The sequence below is a fragment of the Phocoena sinus genome, chromosome 17, assembly GCF_008692025.1.
Source record: "Phocoena sinus isolate mPhoSin1 chromosome 17, mPhoSin1.pri, whole genome shotgun sequence".
Lineage (NCBI taxonomy): Eukaryota > Metazoa > Chordata > Mammalia > Artiodactyla > Phocoenidae > Phocoena > Phocoena sinus.
The window spans coordinates 54,298,021-54,321,195 of NC_045779.1; the positions used below are offsets into that span (position 1 = coordinate 54,298,021).

Genomic DNA, 23,175 nt, shown 5'->3' on the forward strand with positions numbered 1-23,175 from the left:
AAAAGACAGAGTAAAGTATTTTGGTGAGTGAAGGTCCTGGAAATATAGAAAAATCCTAATATGTTATCAACTCAAATTGTTCTAGGAAAGTATCTGTGCACTTCAGTCTAATCATGATTGAAAGAGGTAATCAGTCATAAAATTAGCAATTGAGTAATGGGTCATTAAAGATTAAAAAGTAGAGTACCCAGAAGCATTTCAGCTGGTCCCTCAGTCCAACATGTTAGAGAGGCAGAGTTAGGAAGGAGCTTTAAAGGAAAGGAGTAGCATAAAGATATGGTGACTGTTTGTTTCCTGAAAGGACTTTCCCAAATAGTGGCCCTGCTACAAAGTGAGTCTTCTCCTAATTAACATACTACATTCTGAACTGGCTTCTTTCTCTCACACATAGGGTTGGAACTTTACAAAATTATTATCTCAAAAGTATGGAGACAGCCTCCCCAAGAGAGTGTGAAACCTAAGCGAAGAAACAGACGCTAAGTGCAGATCAGTCGAGAAAAGCCTCATGATCACAGTGACTAGCAGCAACATGGCAGGAGGATGTTCATAGAAAAGCCATGGTGGAGCAACAGCAGCAGACCATGGAGGGGACAAAGTGCAGGACAAAATAAGGGGACACCAAGTGTAAAGAAAACGTTCAAGAGAAAAAGGAAAAAGAGAAAGCTCTGGAAAGCTAAAATAACTAATGGTAATAAAAATAACAAAGATTTGAATTTGTAAAGAGAACCTTAACTATAACATGAATAACAATACAAACAGAAAGGCAATAAAGTTAATTGCCCAAACCTTACAATTTTGCCACATCCATGTACTGCTTATATAATTAATGATTTTCTTTAAATAGACTTACTTTTATTTTAACATAAATGATTTCTTTAAACTTGCCCTAAGCAAAAATATCTGTAAAATCATTGCTTTTATGTATTAGTTATATTTTTCTATAATGCCTAAAAAATGTACCTATTAAAATTTAAGAAATGCTTATACATATAACACCTAAAAGCTTGTGTACCTCCAAGTATAAACATTCCGTAGTTTAAGAAAGACTTCTGTAAAAGACAGTATCTTTGACTGAACAAAGGAAACTTGGAACATATGGAAAACAGAAAGGAGATCAAGATACAGGGATTTATTTTCAAGTCCTATTCACTCATTCATCATTTACTCATTCATATTTCAGTCATTCAGCAAACAATTGTGTGTCAAGTGTGCGCCCACGTGGTATTTGTACTACTTCTAACATTTATCAAATGTTTCCTAGGTGCCAGGCACTATGTAAGAAGTCCTTTGTATTATTTTATGTAATACTCAAAATAATCCAACCACATATGTAGGTAAGAACATTGATGTGTGGAAAATTTAAATAATTTGCACATCAGCTAGCAAGGATTTGAACAGAGGTAATTTGACTCTAGAAACTTCTTTACAAATGTAATTAAGGTATTCTTTTTCCTTTTATCACACTGCCCATGTGCAAAACTCAGAAACATAATCATAAAAGGTAATAATGTCATAAATTATATAAGAAAGATATGTCCCTGGAACAAGGGGTTTGGAAGAGGACAGGAATTAAGGCTTCACAGAAGAGATTCTATTTAATTTGAGTCTTCAAGGATGAGTCAGAATTCACCAGGAGAAAAAGAGAGAGAGGATATTGTAAATGGAAGAAACAGCATGTGCTTAAGAGCAGAATGCTGAATTAGCGTGTTTTTGAGTAATGCCAGTTACCTTTTTTAGGGAACCAAGAAGTGATGAGAGATGAAGGAGGAAGAGTAGAAAAGGACCTAATGGGACTTCCCTGGTGGTCTAGTTGTTAAGAAACCATGCTTCTGCTGCGGGGGGCATGGGTTCAATCCCTGGTCAGGGAACTAGGATCCCACATGCCATGCAGTGTGGGCCAAAAAAGAAAAAAAAAAAAAAAGGACCTGATATGCTATATTAAGGAAAGTGAACCATAGAAAAATGAAAAATTGTAGACAAGGGGTGGATAGGGAGGGTGGAAGGGAGACGCAAGAGGGAGGGGATATGGGGATATATGTATATGTATAGCTGATTCAGTTTGTGATACAGCAGAAACTAACACACCATTGTAAAGCAATTATACTCCAATAAAGATGTTTAAAAAATTGTAGACAAAGGCTACATAAACATATATAGACAAATAATACAATTTTCATTTAAATGAAAGTTACAGGTACAATGAACTAGAAGCAGAGTACCTGGAGTTGATGCGATCAATTAGGAGACTGTCACAATTATCTAGGAAGGTATAATCAGATTCTGATATATGGTGGTAACAGGAAAGGGCTAAATACGGAGATATTTAGGAGACAGACTCAAAAGCATTTATTGATTACATGCAATGAGAGAGCAAGATGAAGGAGTCTAAATTGGTCACTGGGCCCCTGGCATGTACAACATTATGGAAGACAATTCCATTCACCAAAATAGGAAACACAAAACAGGAAGGAATTTTATATGGAAAGATAATAAGATTCAATATTAAGGCTAAAAGGTCTGAAATATCACAAGAAACAACAGAAAATAGAATCTGGAACTTTTAGTTATATTACGTGTCATTTTCAACATAGGCTGATGTTAAGACTTCAATATAAGTGAAAGATTAAGGTGAATACTTAGAGAAGAAAATAAAAGAGGTTTAAGATGTAACCTTTGAAAAAATATTTTAATTTAATACAATTTAAGTAGGTACTGACCATTATGCATTATAACATAACAATGGGGCAAGGCTGGGATGGACTATTTCTGTTTGGGTCTTCCTCTCTCCTAACTGTGTGTGAATTCAGATGATTGTAGCTGGTAAAATAAATAAATACCTAAAGTTTAGTAGCTTAACACAGTAGTTTATTTTTCACTTGACCAAAATGGCCTTCATCTTGACTAAACTTTAAACAGGCTTCTTTAAGACTCTCAACCCGTCACCCAACTTCCTCCATTACTTTACCACTAGCTCATCTCAGCCCTTACAAACCTTCCCTCAGTGCATTTGAATTCAATCACTCCTCCTTATTGCAATAGTCTTGAAAAAAGTCTTCCTTGCCTGTTTAACTCTGGTGAAATTTTTCTTTGATACACTCATGTAACAGTACAATGAAGCGTGCCTATCAGCAAAACAGCCATGCTCCTTCTAGTCTCCTAAGACTCAGGATGACAAAGCCTCAGGCATTTTCAGCAGGCGATTTTCTAGGTTGCCATGGAAGTTATTTCCATTTTAGCTGGCAGGAAAGGAAACAGAAAATAGAGGACTACTCTGTGTATGCTTTTTATGGACCACAGCTTGGATGTTATTTACATTACTTCCACTTACTCACTTGGCCATACCTAACTTCAAAGGAGGCTGTGAAATGAAGTCCCTCAGCTGGAGAGCTATTTCCTACCTACAACTCTGTATAATGAATGGGGTAAGAGCTTAAAGGTAAACAGCTGGGCAGTTCTGCTATGCCAACTAAGACAGTCATAATGCTTTCCAGTTTAGAGTATGCTTTTATATACATTACTTAACTTAATTACTTTAATAAGCTTGTAGCATAAAAATGCTTGTTTCTTTTTTATGCCAGTTTTGCAGGTAAGGAAAAAAATTATCAAAATATGACTTGATGAGAAACACAGATCTGGGTAGTAGCAGAGGTGAGATTCAAATTCAAATCTTCAAATTCCAAGTTAGAAATGACTTCCATGATAGATGTATTGGATTAATTTTCCAAGAGAGATATTTATTTAAGCATATCTATTCTCCTTAAAATAGGTTTAATGAAGACAAATGGATAGTTAGGGGGATAGAATATTCAACCCAAAGTTTTTAATGTAAATTTGAGATTCTAACCACACAATTTTAAGTGCTTCCCTGACATTAATTTATTTATTATTCATATATTTATTAATTCAAAAAATTATTTAGCTTTTGATGTATATAAGATACTATGCCAGGTGATGAAATTTTTTAAAAAACCTATATGACATTATATCTGTCCTCAGGAGACCCACAGTTTCTACAAGGAAGACAGGCACAGCTAACATGAAGAATAAATATATGCTTGAGCCAGATAGGCTGGAAATGTAGGGGAGAGACAGGTGACATCCCAAGGGCATTAAGAAAGAGTTCTTGAAGGAGATTTTGTCAGAGGTGAGTTTGATTAAAAAAAAAAAAATGAATAGAAGATAGGGGTAGAGGGACAGAAAGAGCAGAGAAAGAATAAAGTGAGAAATTCTGAAACCAAGCAGTATGCTGTGGCGCCCTCCCCGGTACAAAAGCTTCTCCATATACCCAATTCCTTGTTTGTAGGAAAATAGCTTCAGCCTCCTAGACTTTCCTTGAGTTCCAAAGGGCAGATTCAAAGAGTTATTAGTCTGAGAAGTGAGGAGATGGAGACACAAGGGAAAAGCAGTCAAGAAACAATAGTGCAGCAGTAAAGCATGGTCCTGGTTCCTCCCCAAGTGGTATACATAACAATGCATCTTTGAGTTCTTCTACTGGAACTAAGGCCCCCTCCCAGGTGCAGGATGGTAACCAGGCTGAGCACAAGATTCCTGGAATACCATCCTGTTACCTCACCACCAACCAATCAGAAGAAAGTCACACACCCTGCAGCTCTCACTCCAAATTTTGCCTTTGAAAACTCTTCCCTGAAAACCATCAGGTAGTTGGGGGTCTTTTGAGCATGAGCTGCCCATTCTCCTTGCTTGGCCTTACAATAAACCTTTCTCTGCTCCAAACTCTGACTTTTCGGTTTGTTTGGCCTCGCTGTGCATTGGGCACACAAACTTAGGTTTGACAACAATACTAATGTATGAGGGAAAGTCAAGAAGTTTTTTGTTTCTGAAGCTTATAGTTAGTGGAAAATGAGGAGAGGAACTTTTGGTTTCATGCAGTGGTTACTTTTAAACATTTGTGGATACCTAGAGGTGAGTTTAGATTAAAAACTTGTTAAAATGCAGATTCCCAGAACACACTTCTAGTAAGTGTAAGGTAGGACCCAGAGGGCATTATTAACAAAACCCTCACTCCACTCCAATCCCTCAGGTCATTTTATAGCTCTTGGACCACAGACCAAGCTGACAAAATCTAAGAGGATATGGCTAGTCTGTAGCTCCAAGATGCTCCTGGATAATCACTCAGGTTCCTGGGATAAAGAGGTAATTTCCATCTGTTAGTGAAATACAGATTGTTGCCTTTAACTTCTCCCCATTTTAAATAATGAAAACAAAGCATAAATGGTAAAGTAGAAATAGTTCATTTATCCTGTTTCATTTTTCTAAGGCCTGAAGAAAGTCTGTTATAAATAATTTTCATTGGAGTGACGACTCATTTCTGTGTTACTTTGAGTAGAATTGAAACCATGCACCTCAGATTGGGACTTGAACCCACATGCTGGGACTCAAACCCAGCCAAAAGCCTGATTGGGGCTTGAATCCACACATCCAAGACTCAAAGCTGGCCAAAACCCTGATTGGGACTTGCACTCACGTAGCTGGGACTTGAACCCAGCCAAAACCCACAGTCTTCCAACTGAGATCACACACCTGGTTTCAGGACTTAATGAAGCTCAGGTTCTTGATGTCTCATCATAGAAAGCAGTGAGAGACAAAGTGATAGGTAAGAAGTGGATTTATTTAGAGAGAAACACACTCCACAGACAGAGTGTGGGTCATCTCAGAAGGTGAGAAAGGCAAAGGGTATGGGGTTGTCAGTTTTTATAGGGGTGGGTAATTTCATAAGCTAATGAGTGGGAGGAGTATTCCAGCTATTTCAGGAAGGGGAGGAGATTTCCAGGAATTGGGCCACTGCCCACTTTTTGATCCTTATGGTTGGCCTTGGAACTGTCATGGTGCCTGTGGGTGTGTCATTTAGCTTGCTGATGTGTTACAGTGAGTGTATACTGAGGCTCAATGTCTAGTGGAAGTTGAGTTGTCCGCCATCTTGTACCCATTTGGTCCTAATCAGTTTATGTCATGTCCTCGGGCTATGTCATTCTTTCAAAGGTTGTGCCCTGCCCCCTTCCCTCCTGCTTCAGAATGGACGAATTCAAAATACCCAGTATGCTTTAAGATATGTATGAAGAGTCAGAAGTGTTTCAGACTGTATTCAGCTAAAATTCTTTTGAATAAAAATGCTTCAGAATTTTGGTGCTCTTTCATCTGAGAAGTGGCACTTAGGTGCTCAGAAGGGAATTGAGGACCAGAAGAAGAGCTAGGTTTTGATCTTGGGGATTATAAACAATGAAGGTTCCATTTCTTTCCTTTTTTTTTTTTTTTTTTAATTTTTAAACTTGCCTTATGGTTGGTTATAGGTGTGGTAAGTAATCACCTGCTCTGTCTAACCTCAACACACTGGATGATGTTTCAAAGAAAATTATGGGAAACAAGTTGCCTCTCTCTCTTGGATAAAAAAAGAAAGTCAGAAACATGGGAATTAAAGTGTCAGGAATGCAGACAAGCAATCACAGCTCTAAACCTCTTTCCATTTCTATAACCCCTTCTACCCTTCCCCTACCCAGCTCCACAGAAATTAGGAGCAAAACCCTGCAGAGTGCTATTAGTTTTCCCTATGGTAGTCCTCTAGGAATTTAATACTACCTTAATATGTAACTAAAAGAGGAGTCTATTATTAGACATGAATAGGTATATGTGTGTGAACACACATTCTCTCTATGAGAACCACAATATATTCTGATCTATGCATCAGACTGTTACTCTAATTGCTCCCTCAAACGAACTCCCTCCAGAGAGTGCAACGTCTGTGAATGAGAAGGATTTCCTTCCCTTTGAGGCTGAGATTCAAGAGAAAAGTCCTTATCCTCAAAGGGGAAGTTCATTGGCATGCAAGTCCAGCCTTGCTGTCAAACAGTTCTCCAGGGACCCTAGTCCCATCCTATTCATGCAAGGAATTCTCTAAGATATCCCATTACAGTAAAAAGGAACTTAAGCCATAGTTATGCAGGGAGTTCTCTACTGAGGGCAAGGAAGTTCTTGCTTGAGTAGGCATTTTATGGAATATTCTGAAATCGGTGGAATGAAAACAAATATTGGTTTCTTTCTTTCTCTCTTTTTCTCTTTCTTTCTTTTCTTTTCTTTTTCTTTCTTTCCTTCCTCCCTCCCTCCCTCCCTTCCTTCTTTCTTAATTACTGCCTTCAAACATGCACTGACAAATCTCCCTCTCCTTAAAGAAGTGTTGGGCACATCCTTGAAAATTCTCATCACTTACAGTATTAAAAAACTTGGTCCAATCCAATTTAAAATTCTGTCTTATTTCCTAAACCTACCCACCCAAGGTGCATCTTTGAGCACCTTGGAGGATGGGGAGGAGGGTGCTGATGGAGGACCAGCACTTGATGATTCATTCCTCCATTCGCTTCAGCAGTTGGAGCAGAGAAGATGCTGTATCCTTTCTCAGCATGTCCCCTTCCTCTTCCCTTTAGGTCCTTTTTCCTGTGGGGTGTTAGGGCTAAAATGAGGAAAAGTGTGCTGTCACAGTCCTCTCCTGACTGTTGCTGTTTCCTCACTAACTCTAACTGGTCCCTGAGATTTTCTATTTGTCAGATATGGAAAATGTTTTGCTCTTTCCATAAGGATAATAAATGAGTTCTTTGTAAAGGCCAAGAATTAGAAGGGTGGCTTCTCACTTCTACCAGGAAATTTCCTGATAGAAGAGAAGATCAACCTTTTCCAGTTACCTCCCTGCTTTCACCCCTGACAGTACATGCTATGGTGTCTGGTTGTTGAGTTTCTTTTACCTAGTGGCTAAGCCAGGGTACCTGCTTTGGTATTCATTTGATGCAGAGGAAGCTCACATCATTGACTTGCTAAATGATTTCAACTAGCCAGCTTTCCCTCTCTTTAATCTGCCAGTTTTGATCAATTTTCTTTCTCTTGTTCATTCAGCATAGACGGCAGATCAGCCAGTACACTGTATAATCAGATATCCACCTGGCGATTCTAGTTCCTCTTTTTCACAGGCAACTACATTCCCTTATGAGGGATTCTTTTAGAGTCCTTCCCCTTAACTTGGCTTGAAGAGAAGGAGACTAGCATCCTCCTTCCTATGGGGAGATAAAGGAAAAGATGAACAACTTTTGACTCCAACAGTTTAGGTAGGTAGGTAGGTAGGTAGGTAGGTAGGTAGATAGATAGATATAGATCTCAATTTCCCTCACTTTTCTTTTGCTGCTTATATAAACTGGGAGTGGGATATCTGAGGTTAGGATTGAGAGAAATGAGTCAGTTAGAACCCACTTAATAAGCCACAAAGGAGGTATCTGAACCTCAATTTTTTATGGACAGGGATACTGCAACATTTTTCTCCTTAGCTGGTATGGTATAAGTTGTCATTCCCAAAGTAACAGGAAATTTTGCCTGTATACCTTGTTAGTCATGCATTATGCTTTCACTGTTTTTCTTCTCAGGGAGGCTACAATGATAACAATATTAGAAATTATTATAAATCTTCATAAGGAAGGAAAAACTTTCTTTCAGTTAGTCTTAACTCAGCATCTTAATTAAATCAACCACTTTGAGCCAATAGCATTCACCCAAGTCTTCCAATGTATTTTATTAAATATAACCCTCTTTATCTATAAAGCAGTTCAATGAATGTATTACATCCTAATTATATTCAAGAACACGACCATGTAATCCAGAAGGCCAACATTCTATTTCCATTTTTATTGAGGGGATTGCTTTAGATCAAAGAGGGCATTGCTAGCTACAGTGAAGAGGGCATGGGAGACAAGGAGCCAGGTAAAAAGGAGGAGAGAAGCAGATAGTATATACGTATCAGGGCCTTCTGAGTCCCAGAAGAGAAATGACTATGAAGAAACTAAGTGGTGGGCATGGGTAAACTGAATAACAAACCGTTTCTACAGAACTGAATAGGAGAAAGGGCAGAAGCAATGAGACCACTTACAAGACTGTTGCAGTAATCTAGGCCAGAGATGATGGTTGCTGGGACAAGGTTGTCAGCAGTTAAGGAAGTGAGAAGTAGATGGGTTTTGAATATAGGTATTCAAGGTAGAGCTAACAGATTTTTCTGATGGATTGTGTATGGTTGTGATAGAAAGAAAGGAGTCAGGAATTACTCCCAAGAGTTTTCACCTGAATTACTGGAAGAATGGAGTGCTATTAATGATGATGGAGAAAGTCTGTGACAGTATCAGGTTTGGAGTGACCGGGGGGATCTGATCAGTTTTGGACAGGCTAAGTTTGAGATGCCTATTAAACATCTAAGTGGAGATATTGAGGAGGAAGTTGAATAGATGAGTCTGGACTTCAGGACAGAGAAGTAGAAGAATGTAAATTTGAGAGCCATCAACACATAGGTGTTATTTAAAGCTGGAGACTGGATGAAAAGTATGAATAGAGTGAGTGGAAATAGGAGAAAATATTCAAGACCTAGCTCTGGAACACATACAAACAGAGATCATAGAAATGAAGAGAAACCAGGAAGAGAGACTAAAATGATCCTGAGTAGTATATTTATTAAAATGAAATTTAATAAAATATACAATTTTTAGATTCATCCAACCTTTTTCATGAACAGTTAAACAATTTAATAACTTTATTAAGGAACATTTGATTTTAAAATGTAAATGGCATGTATTTCAGATTTTATAAAGAAATAATGAATACATTTTAACCCAACTCTCATTTTTTTTTTTTTCCCACTCTCATTTTTGGTCTGCAAATAAATCCTTCTCATCCTTCAGGCTACATGAGTATAATTAGGTAGCATTTTTTTTATAATGACATTCACTAATGAATAATAAATCCTCATATCCAGGAACAGTTTCCTTATATGACTGCAACAGAGACAGAAAATAATGTATGTCCAATTGTCCTGCTTTTTAAAACAGAAAACTCTAGATAACAGTGCTTACTGCTTGTGAGACAGCCTGTTTTATTCAGCTCATGTAATTTATTTCTGTTACCGTCTAGCTCTTATAAGCATCTGAGGTTATGACATTGGGCATTTGGATCTATTAGTGGACTCAGATCTATCAAAACCTCCATTTTATGGCAGTTGGCTTCACCAAACTAGAGGACATAAGTATCCAGATGAATTTGAGCTGAGTGCAAGTGCTGGAACAATATGTTCTGGATATGCAGTAAACTCACAGCTATATTTAAAAACAAGATAGCTAGGAAAAGGTACGAGCAAAAGATAGGACCAGAAGCACTTGTAAAAAGTTCATGACAGAGCAGACTTAAAGCCAATTTACCATCTAACCATAGACTCGTTCCCCACTACAAAGGGTTTCATGCATCTGATAAAGTGAATCAAAGCTGAGAAAAATAAGTTAATGATGGTTGTACTCAAGAAAGAAGGTCTCAGACAAAATAGACTTTAAACAATAAATGGTAAATCTAGGCTTCAGACAAAATAGACTTTAAACAATAAATGGTAAAAACAGACAATGAAGACAGAAGGCCAAATAATGATGCTCAGATCACTTGAGGTATGGACAATAAGGCAGGTATGTCTCAATCCTTTGGAGCTAGCCCTTGGACAGGAAGAACATAGGTGGGCAGAGACCAGTAGGTTTCCTAAAGCCACTAAGGAAACCTCTCTGAGTGGGTCAAATATTATACCTTAAATGTTGCCTTCTATGTAGCAGTATTAGTCACAAGGAATATCCCAGTGACTAGAAATCCTATGGGATTTTACTGTGTGAGAAAAAGATTCCAGGATTTGTGGGTAAGGGCTGACTCCAGTTTGCATTGCTTGGTGCAGTAAAGAAAATCTAGTAGCCCACTAGTCCTTTGAGAAAAATGAGTAAAAGAACCATCTTACCTGTGTTTCAGGAGAAACACACACACACACACACACACACACACACACACACACAGGTGAAGTGAGAAATAAATCCAAATGTACTTAAGGTTGTCCCTTCCCTCCCTATTCCAAATTTCCTAGAACCAAGGCTGATAGAAGCAACTTTGAAGGATACATGTGGGTGAGCCTGGCAATGCCCTCAGAGGTCCCTGAAAGGAATTCTGATCACATAAAAAGAAGGAAAATGAGTGAAGAAAGAAGGGATTCCAAGGGGAAAGATTCTTATAAGAAAACTGCACTTCCCGAGGGCTGAATTTATGGAGGACGCTCACAAGGTGCCCAATAAGGCGCTTGGGCTGTGTGAAGAATGAATGTGAGGGGACTACAGCTGAAGAGAAGGAGAGTGTTTATGCAGTTGCTATGAGTGGGAAGCTTTGGTGGAGAAAGAGGAAGAAGATTTTTAGGAAGATTTCTAGGTAAAAAATCATGAAAATCCCTGTGTCAGCCCATTAAAGGAGGCCTATGATAACCATTCACACTATTCTTCATGGTTTTAGGATGTGTCGTTGAAGTCACCATGCAGAGACTGGCCCTATAGAGCCAGTTATATTCAGGCTACTGTCTAGGTGTGGGTGAAAGAGTCATTTATTGTTACTAAATTGAGTTAGGCAGACAGTTTGTGGAATTCAAAGTGAATGGTTTCAATGCTAATTATAAAAATTAATGTATTTTGTTTTCAATTAGCAAAACTGAAAGATCATAAGACTTTATAAAGCATCAAATCTTTCTTCCTCACGAGGAAATTTGATCACCCCATTCTAAAGAAAAAGGTTCAAATTTTCACAAAGATAGCCTAAATCTATCCTTAGCTAATGTATCAGTGTTGAACTTCAGGTCAATGAATAAAATGTATAACCCAATTCTGTTAACAATTGTATTTAAGCTATCCGAAATAAATCTAAGTTCAGCTATGGGATCACAGAACTGCAACATATGTGATTTCATTTCTCCCTTTTGGTTTGAAGAATTCTTATTCAAGGCCTATGGCAGACAAAAAGTTTCTTTTCACTTTTCTCAAAGATTTTCCACAGTTTTAGGGTTGAAGACTGGTTGACGTGGGTGGACCACTAACTTGCCAATATGCCTAAACTTCTACACTACTGTGACAGAGAGGAGCTGTGGGGAGAAGGCAATCTTTAAATGAGTTGAAGCCCCGGGTTTTCTTATCAAAACATTTTATAGTGACTTCCTTTGCTCTATAAATTCTGATTAAAACAAATTCTTTCTGTTTTCTAATTTTAACACACAGCAATCCATGCATATTAGCAATATTTAACAATACATTTGATTTTGGTGTTTTTTGTTGTGAGGAAAATAAAAGTAGAAAGTTATTTGTATTAATGAGAATACATAAACATGTACATATTTCACTATATAAAGTGTTTAATACGATGATTATAAAAAAGTTTTAGCTAAAATATTAAGCATATATTGGAAGCTGTGAGAGAGCCCCAAAAGAAAAACTATAATAAATAATAAGCAAAACTTTTCTGTCAAAATATGGAAGGTCTAAAGAACAAAGACTATAGGCAGAGAGAGCTTCCAGACATAATTCTTTGTGTAAGTTGGAGTGGCTGTGTGGCAGCTTGGGGAATGGGGGAGGAAGTGGTGTGATTAAAAAAAAAAAAAAAGAAGGAAAAAAAAGAAAACAGGAAGAGAAAAATAAGCTTTCCTCAGATAGTCTCAGGCTCTTCTCATTAGTACCTAAGTAGAATTCAGGCAAAACTAAAGGAAATCTTTACAAACCTTAATCAGAGTCTTAGAAATGAAACCCACCAGAGTTAGTTATACAGGAGCTGAAATCAGTCTGCTTTATTGGGTGGAACCTGGATCAAAACACAGCCTGGGATGTGGCAGGTAATCTGGCAAGTGCCACTGTACGATCGCTTCCAGCCCACTACCATTCTGCCTTCCCTGGCTCCAGCCTTATCCTTGGTGATGTTCCTACCTCGTGTTGGATCTAGAAATTGGCAGGTGAGCCAGCCAACTGCATGTAATTCCACTCACATATGCAGAAAAATATATTCTTCTCCTTTATACAGTTCTCTTTAGGATGTCTGAAAGGCCTACTGGCCTGTGCCAACTTAGTTCTGAATATTTTGTTTCACTTATTTTTAAAAGTTAAACACCATTCATTTTTCATGGTGAAAATCTCACTGAAATTGCTCTCTCAAATAAAGCAGCAATTCATCAAATGATTCGTTAATGTCAACCTCATTATTCTCACCACCCCATGCAGCTAGGCACCAAGCAGCTCCTAAACCAACACCCAAGTTAGGCAAGTGAGAATCCAATGAGATTCAATTATCTGGAGGTAGTCTCTGCCTGTCCACTGAAACTGTAAACAACTCCCCGTACAGGGGAGGGAGAGGCTCAGGTCATGTCACTTCCAAACTAAGGTGGCTTCCTGTTGCCATAGGATAATTTCTAATCTGCTTAGCACTCTTTACAAAGCATTTCATTCTTCAGAGGTCTCTCTATTCATCAAACCCTGTCCCTCTATCCTTCACTCCAGTCACATTGAACCAGTACTATGTCTTCTGCCTGAAATAAACTTTTATCTCCTACTTTTCCTTCAAATACTAATGTAGGCTTTCCTGACTGATTCCCCAAGTCTAGGTCGGGAACTATGGTTAAAAGAACGAATGAACTCCAGGGCAAATTATGATGGAAAAAATTTAACACTACTTTCCTTTTTCTCTTTTTATTTTAGTCCTGTATTGTGCAACTCCATTATGTTTTTTAAACATAATAGCATAGTCATAGCCATTGTCAGGGTAACCCCTACTAAGCCCATAATATTTGAGGTTTGGAAAAGAACAGTGAAGTCATCTAGTTCAGCCCCCTGATGTTACAAATGAGAAGGTGATTAGAAGAGGAGGGAGATGCTAATTGAAGGGACTAAGAGGAAAACTTAATTGCATGGTCTGGATTACTTCATCATGAGATATTATGAAAATGTTCAATTCAATGAAACTCAACATTTATAGGTAATAGCTGTATTATTCAATTGTCTGTTATATATTAAATATTCCCAATTTACCAGCTAGAAATTGAGAAAACAAAGGTTTTGGAAAGTATATATTAAATATTCTCAATTTACCAGCTAGAAATTGAGAAAACAAAGGTTCTAATGTCAGTTTGGGCACAGCTAACAAGAATAATTGGGAAAGCAAGAAAAAGAAGAAACCACTTAAAATTGTCACCTAATCACTACATGGTGATCTACTAAAGGGTGTTTAATGGCCCTAGTTCATCTGTCTTAGTAAAAGTCCTTTTATATATTTTAAAATAAAATGGATGTGTAACCTTAGAGTAGGAGAAAAATAGAATTCAGAATACTTCCTACTGTGACAATTCTAAATAAACCCCCCCAACGCTCTTATAGATTCTATATTGAAACACTATATACTTGATATGTTTTAGCTTTAAGATGATCATCCTTCCTTCTTACCAATATAATTTGTGACTTTATGCGACTATATATATTCAAAGATATATAGGTACTTCCAAACATTGTGTATGTATATATAGATACATAAAACACACATATATTTTGTCCTGAACTTTCTTGACTGCATTTCATTGGGCAAATCAAAAGTGAAAATAAAAATGTTTAGTGAACTATGTCTACAAAAATTATACATTTTAAATAATGGGTGCTTTAGCATAAATTTATTATGATTAATAATAGTTAATGCTTTTAAAAAAATATTCAATTTATACCATGAATAGTTAAAAGACCAAGAAAAATATGACTGGAACCTATAAAATATACTCAGCTGTAACTATGAAATATATTAAAGGTACTCTACACATGCAACCAATATCTACTGTTTATTAACGTGTATCTTTTAATAAGAGCTCCTTTTAAAGGGAGCTTCTAAAAGATTTCTAAAAATTAAAATAAAAATAAAAAATAAATATTAAAAGTGTAATTTAACTACATACTATATGTCTAAAGTATAATGCTAAATGATATTTTAAGATTACAAGAGTCCTGGTAGAACAATGAATTTCCTGTTATGGTTTCTAGTGCATAGTTATGATGGAATTGTATTTTGCACTGACCATTGTGCTTACCTCCACATTTTGGAATTGGTCCACTCCACATCACTTTTCCATCCATAAGAATACATGTAATTGTTTCTGTTCCCTGGGTTTTAATAAATCCTTCTTCGCAAATAACTGAAATCGAACTTCCTAATTGAAAGTTGTCCCCAAACCGCCTTGCATTGATTGGTATTCCAGGATCAGGACACTCATTATGTCCAAATGCTTGAGAACAGTAAAAAAAGAGAAAAACACACAAACTAGCAGTATGAGACAGACCCTTGTGTATTGGGGATGAGAAAAAATGATTTTTAAAATGGTTATGCTCATTTCTAGAAAAGCCTTTATTTAAAAAAAAAAAAAAAGAGAGAGACAGAGGCTCTCCTCTGACCATACCTTTTTCTCTCTGATGTGTAATGGATGTGGTTGTTTTAAAATGTGAACTACACTCTACAATTACAAAATTTCAAAATAGAATTGTTTCTGCTTATTTCTTAAAATCATTTGCCTTATCTAAGCAAAAATATCCAGTATAAGCTGGACAGAATTCCAATTAATGTGAATACAGAGCAGGTTGACTATGTCCCTTTGAAAATTTTTCTTGTGATTCATTGTTTGGAATGAAGAGATCATCTCACAGTGAGTATTAAAGTGAAATGTTTCAATCTAGTTATGAAAGTCTTACAATTTCTCTATAATTTTCCATATATCATTTAGTCTTTGCCATCTAGGAAAAGGGAAAAGAGCTAATTCTTTTGCAAACACCATGTTCTAGGCACTGTGATAGGAGCTTTAGATATATTGTCACCTCACTTAACATTTAGAATAGCCTGCTGAGCAAAGTATAGCCATTTACTCTAAAGAGTAATGTGAGATTCAGAAAAAGTTAAGTAGCTTGCCTCAGATCATAGAGACAGTATTGAAATGGATCCCCTGGTCTGGCTTTAAATTTTTTCTTCACAACATATATATTTTTAATATTTATTTATTTATTTATTTTTATTTTGGCTGCACCTGGTCACGGGATGTTTGTTGCAGCATGTGGACTCAGTTGCAGCATGCATGTGGGATCTAGTCCCCCGACCAGGGATTGAACCTTGGTCCCCTGCATTGGGAGCACAGAGTCTTACCCACTGGACCACCAGGGAAGTCCCTCTCCACAACATATTGTATCTTGGATTATTTGTCTCATGTCTCTCAAGACAATGTGAGCTCTTTAGTTCAGGGTCACTATCTTATTTTACCTTGTATCTCCCAGGATGCGTATTTAGCCCCGTCCCAGCAAGTAGCAGAAGTGTAAGGACAATGTGCTTACTTTAAATTTCTCATAGATTATAGATTACATGAGCCCTATAAATTTGCATTATAAATGTTTAAATTAGTATAAGTGGAAGAATATTTAAAGTAGCAAAGTCTAAATATGTAAAACATATTTTAAGGGGTATTTACAATTTAATATTATATACATACTGCATGGGTACATGCAGCTATTTAAAATTTTTTCACTAAATCATCACTGTGATACTGTTCATAAATTATATAATTGTATTATCCAGTCTCCTCATTTTTAAGTTAAACAGCATAAAATAACATTAAGGTAAATTCTAAAATATATAAAATCTATTTTGTAGGTATACTTATTTCTAATTATTGTTTTCTGCTGTGCTTTTAAAAAGCTCAGTATCGATTAACCCTGGTTGCTCTTATACATAATGCCTGCTGGAAAATTTTTCAGAAAAAAACAGCAGTAGGAAGCATTGAATATAAGAATTTTAATACAATGGTTTAAATTATTTACTAAAGAAACAGAACAAGGAACAAGAGGCATATTTCCATAATACCTTCAAGATACCATAAATATTAAAGTTAAAAATATTATTCATAAAAAAAAAAAAAATATATTATTCATTTAAGGGAATTCCCTGGTGGTCCAGTGGTTAGGACTTGGTGGGGTCTGGGGTTCAATCCTTGGTTGCAGAACTAAGATCCCGCAAGCTGTGTGGCAAGAAAAGAAAAAAAAAATATATATATATATGCATTTAAGACAACATAAAACTGTAAATAGATAAATGTATATGTGTTTATATTTATACATATATATGAAATATTTTAAAAGGGACTTTTAAAAGGGATAAAGCAACCATTTTATACAGCATGTCTCTCTGACACATGTCACAGCTAATTCAACTTTAATGATGTGCAATTACATGTTGACAACTTATTAGTGACAATGTTCACTAAGAGTGTCACTTTGAAAAGACAATAACTGCATTTTGTTATTAATTGACAAAGCTCAGCACTGAATGAGCTGGGGCAAGGGTGAAGGTGAGGGGTGTGCAGTGCTTTTTTAAAGAGCAGGAAATTAAATCCTATTATAATGTGACACTTAAATAACTCATCAAGTTGGTCAGAATCTGACAGAGTGTGGTAACTTTGAAGAAAACAATAAAAATCACTAGCATTCTACAGCTTGAGGTAAAACATGTGCACACGGAAGCATTAGTATGTAAGTTTGTTAACTTACTAACTTACTTAAAACTAAGTAAGTTTGTTAACTTACTAAGTTTGTTAACTTTTCTCATTTATGTGATTCATCTTTTTGCTATATTTACACCACGTTATTTTCAGAAAAATAATATGCATCCTTTTGAAATACAAAAAATATGGGTGATAGACAATAGCTAAATAACCTTGAAGAATTCTTAAATCTAAAGCAATGTAATAAATACAATAATAGAATAAGAATTGACAAGGGAATACTTCAGAAGACAACTAAACAACAAATGTTAATGTTTACTGAGTATTTATTAGGTATATATGCTGAATTATTTACATGCATTACCCTATTTACTCTGATTAAATAAAATTCATATTTTATGGCAAGATGAAAATTTAAACATAAATTTTTTTCTCTGCCCTCTTGGGCTTCTTCCTTCCTCTTTAGTGTGTATCATTCATCTGCATTAACCAGACCTCCTTAGTAGACAACAGTCCTTCTTAATCTCATAAGGGATCACGATGACCCACTACTTGCTTTGGATGTGCAGATCTGGATTGTGTAAACTGTTAATAGGTCATTTGACTATAACCCTTTGTCTCAAAAACTTACATAACTGTGCTTTGACCTCTAACAGGTGGAACAGTCCTCAGAGCTTTCTGAAAGACTGTCTCCCAGGTTATAATCCACAGGTTGGCTTGGGAAAAAAATGTTCATTTCTTTCTTAGATTGACCACTGATTATTTTTTTCATCAACAGCTCCTTACAAAAACCCAGTATGACTTTATGGATGAGAATACTAAGGCTCTGTTATTAAACCTAAAAGTGTAGCAAAACCAAGATTTGAAGTTGCATAGTTTGACCTTAGAGCTGATATTCTTAATCACTAAGGTATTTTCCCCCCGTAGCATCTTTGCTAAGTCAGCTCAGTAACCTACTGCCCAGAATTAGTAATTTCCTTCTCTGTGATACTTTGGTATTCTAGCTAATTTTGTCTTTGGAATTATAACTCTGTGTTGTCATTATTTGTTTAAAATCCTCTACTGGTATATGAATATCTTGAAGGAACGATCTATCCCCCTTTTATGTTTGCATACCAATAACAGAGCAAAATATGTTATGTACAGTAGGTTTGAGATTATGCTTATAAGATTTAATAGAATAAGCTAATATATTGGTGATATAATAATTATATTTAATATATATCTCCTTAACATCAGGCCTCTCACAAAGAGAAATGACACAGTAAGGAGTAAAAATATGGTTAGAAATCAAGGGCTGAAAGACTGTCCCTGATACAAATTATGTATATGACTTGCTCAAGTTTCCTATCTGTGGAACAAGAGAGCTGTTTTGTATGATTCCTTTCTAGCTCTAATGTGTAGAAATATGTTATATGGAAAAATTAAACTTACTGTTATAAGTGATGTTAAAGCCACGTCCTGACATTGAGTGGTCAGCTTGAAATTCCAATCGTAGTATATGACTATTACTAGTAAGATGAGAAGGCACCTCAGCCCCAGTAAAGGTTCCAAGAATTGGGGAGTCTGGAGAGTCTCCATCTTTAACAGCAAGGAAGTCAAACTGGGATTCCAGATCGAAGTCATTGAAAGAAAGGTGTATCCGACTCCCTGGTTCAGAGATTATTGTCCAGATGCAATTTAAATTATTTCCATACCCTTCGGGATAATCAGGAGAAAGGACTGTTCCCATTGGTGCAGTAAAGTTAGAGAGGCAAGGAACTGTTAAAGTAGGAAGATTATAAAAAACAATAAATTTTCAAATTTATTACCTCAAATAATTCAAATTACCTCATTTTGCCACAGTCAACAATTATAATTATCAATTAGCAGTTTAAAAAAAATATTAAACAATATAATCTATCTTATAAAACAGAAAAAAAATATGTTGTTTTTGCACATTATTAAGGAAGGCTACTAGTACTTTGAATTACTGTATGTTTAAATATGCACAAAAATATAATTGGAGTAATAACAGCAATTTATTTTGACATTTATCATGTCCATGTTAGAGTGTAGTGCAAAGTTTTAGTTTCTGTGCTTAAAAAAGTATTGGAGAAGTATATAGACATTTCCAAAGAAAACAATAATGCTCACGAAATGACTGAAAACAAACACACACAAATATTATGTAGGTATTAAAATAACTGGGATAATACAATCTGGAGAAAACTTGGAGTGAGGGTAGTAACTAGGTGAACTTCACTCCTACCATGGCCATGGGATGCTCTGATAGCTTATAACACAGATAAGGAGATGAATTAACACTTATGATAGCTGCCACTAGGGGCTAATGCTGGAAAAAGAACTAAATAAGAACTCCCATACCATACTAAGGTTGGTCTTTATTTCCCCTCAGATTTATTTTTTTAGCTTTTAAAAAATATGATTTAAAGGTTCACACAGAACATTTAGAAAGTAGAGGAAGGATTAAAAAACAATGATTTATTACACAGAGGAAAAAAAGATAATATTAGAAAACGTTTGGCCTCCACTCACTTTAAAAGTTCTCAGTACGTGTTTAAAAATGTTAAATATTTAAAAAATGTTAAATAATCAACATTTTCAATAAAGGAAAATGTGTGTTTTGCAGCACATATTAAAATTCAGATAAAATGCAGGTCTTGAAAACTGCTAAATTTTTTAAAAAACAGTTATATATTGAAGTAAAGTTTGTGCTAATACCTTTGTAGGGAATAAAGGATTTCACAAATGAAAAGCATGATCATTACAAGTTGGATACAGATGAAAAGTCATATTTTAAAACAAGAAAATTATTTTTTACTTTCATGATTATGAGCTTATATGTTATCATTTGTAACAAAACTAATGTAAAATTTTCAATATTGCATTCACACCTGGTAAGCTGTATTTGTTGGTAATGAAGATAGTATTTAATTTAACCTAAAAGTGCATCCACAGATAAAACAAATTATATTTTTGTTGCAGCTAAATTGGAACGCTTTAAAGTATTTGAAGAAACACATTATTTTAATCCAAGCATATTATATATCACAAACATTAATGAATTTTATTCTATGCAATATAAATAAATGGCATTTAAGCAGGCATTAGTGAGAGCATCTACAAGAAAAAATAAGTTAATGCATTATACATAGAATATAAGCTTTAAATATTTTAAGTGTTTCTGATTGCAAATAAGCATATACTACCTTGTTAAAATAAATGAGCCTAATAGAATTAGCTCAGATGTATAATTTCCATAAGAAGTATTCTATCTATAAAGTATAAAATGCCACCAGTAAAGTGTTATGAGGACATATGTAAAATATACTTTGCCATTACCAAGTGAACTGTGCTAACTTTATTTAAATCTGCAATGAAATTTATAATTTGGCATAAGCACACTTGTTAAAGATAGTGTTGAAAAGTGCTACTCATTCAAAAATAATTACACAGTTCCAGTTCTTTGCAATTAATTACAAAAGCAATTATATGCAAGGACAGGGTAGCATATGCTATCTGGAAGCAAAGCATTTGGTACTCACAGATGCAGATGGGTATGTTTGCAGACCATTGGTTATTCTCTTGACAAACAATGGATTTCTCTCCAATTAATTCAAATCCAAACTGGCATTCGAACCTTAAAACATCACGATTAGAAAATCCATCACCTTCTCTAATTCCATATAAGGGTGTACCAGGATCACCACAACTTTCTTTTTCAATTTCTGTAAAAATAAATGATACGTCAGATTTCAAGGCTTTCAGGCATATGATATCCATACAGCAAATTTAAGAGATGTACACTCTCTATAGCAAGATATTTCAGAGCAAAAGATGAAAATGTTCTCCAATCTTAATTTTCTCTTACTACTGTTATGGACATGATTTGAGGAAATGATCTTTAGGGAACAATTAGTGCATTTCTCTCATTTTGTAGATAGGGAAACAGGTTGTTGGAGCTAATGCGGTTGTCCTTAACAGAACAATTACGAACAAGATTCAGATTATCTGTTTGTACTACATACATACACACATAAATATACATATGTATTTTCCCCAAATCTCAAAATCTTTTCTTATTTTCGTAATCTGTACATGATACAGGAAATCTTTGGATTGAAACCAGGACACAAGGTGATATTCTCTGCCTATGTTCTCCTAAAACAATCAGTGAAAACCCTCCACACAGGATCTGCCACTCTCCCTAGTACCTGTTGGTTGAATTACTTCCCCAATTAGACTCCCCAAAAAGCTACTTACGTCAGGAATCAATTTTTCATTCCAAATTACCCATATATGTTCCTCAACAAATGTTTTGTGGATCAATTAAATTGAAGGAGGTTGAAAAAAAAATCTCTTAAGAGCACATTAAAATACCCTATCAACATGTGCTCAAGGAAACTCCAAATATCTGGGATCTTCCTTGTGAATCTAGGAATGTCAGTTGCAGATTATTGTGGTAATTGTTTTGGTTTTTAAGTTACATGAAATCACATTAATACAGTAATCTTCAAACAACAGCAAAAAAAAAATTTAATTTAAATTTAAAAAATAAAACTTTGAGATAAAGTTATGGTCTCTCTTGACACTCCAACAATCACACATTCCGGGTTCTTCTGTAATCTACTAGCACCAATTTGTTGTGTATCTTTACAGTTCTTTATGCATGCTTTTATAATAATACACATATATAGGTACTATGTAATATAAACATCTGTATTTTTGTAAACGTAAAAATTCTCTTCACAAAATCTAGGTAGTATTGCTTTTCATACTATATATATATATATATATATATATATATATATATATATATGTATATAGTAACTTGTACTATACTGTCAATATATTCTATAACTTGCTGTTTTTTGAACCAAACAATAATTTTGGAGATATTTTTGAATGTCCTTGTATCCTTAGCAGAAAACATAGTTATAATGATTTCTTTAATACACTTCATTTGATGTGATATTTGTTTTTATCTGTGTCATAGTGACATTGGTCTATCATTTTTCTTGTGCTGTTCCTATACAGACTTAATATCAAGGGAAGAGGTTAGCAATTTTCCAACATTCACTAGTCTTTTAGACTAGTTTGCATAACAGGAAAATCGGATCCTTGAGTGTGACAATTTGCCAAAAATGCTGAGTGAGCCTGGTATAATTTTGAGATAGGTATCTGACTACCATTTCAATATCTTCCAGGGTTATTTTACTATTAAAGTTATTTTCTTTGGGGGGAGGCAATATCAGCAACTTATATATATGTTAGAGAAGTGCAATTTTCCAAAGTTAGTTTAGTAGTAATAGAATTGTGTTAACAAAACCTTTAAATATCTCTTTACAAAGATGTCATAAACTATCTCACTCCCAATGCTATTTATTTGCGATTAGTCTTCCAGTTTTCTTTGCCTCATACTTAAAAAACATTGTCAAATTTACTACTCTACTCAAAGAACCACATTTTGCTAATCAATTCCATTGTTTTGATTTTATTTAAACATCTTTCATTTTTATCTTTTTGCATTCCACCTTCAACTCTCTTTTGCATTATTTTGCTATTCTTTCTCCACCTTTTTGAGCTGAAGTCTTAGGGTTTGTTTTTATATTAGTTTATTTTCAGTCTTTCTTGTTTCCTTCAAAAAGTGTTTTTTAGTCTATAAATTTTCTTCAGAGTACTGTTTTGATATTTAGAGCTTTTTTTGTTCACTTCTAAATAGTCTGTAATTTCCATTTTGATTTCCTCCTTAAATCATAAATAATTTCAAGGTGTTTTTAAATGTATGGATCTAG

General features: G+C 35.2%; 1 protein-coding gene across 3 annotated transcripts in view; it reads right to left on the minus strand.

Moving 5' to 3' along the window:
* Positions 1 to 23,175, minus strand: part of CSMD3 (CUB and Sushi multiple domains 3) — a 1,083,470-nt gene that overhangs the window by 431,764 nt on the left and 628,531 nt on the right. For all 3 annotated transcript variants that reach the window (XM_032609830.1, XM_032609829.1, XM_032609828.1), the window contains 3 exons: positions 20,926 to 21,108; positions 18,812 to 19,138; positions 14,930 to 15,124 (listed from right to left, as the gene is read on the minus strand). In XM_032609830.1, the coding sequence (XP_032465721.1) occupies positions 14,930 to 15,124; positions 18,812 to 19,138; positions 20,926 to 21,108 (705 nt within the window). The remainder of the gene's footprint in view (positions 1 to 14,929; positions 15,125 to 18,811; positions 19,139 to 20,925; positions 21,109 to 23,175) is intronic.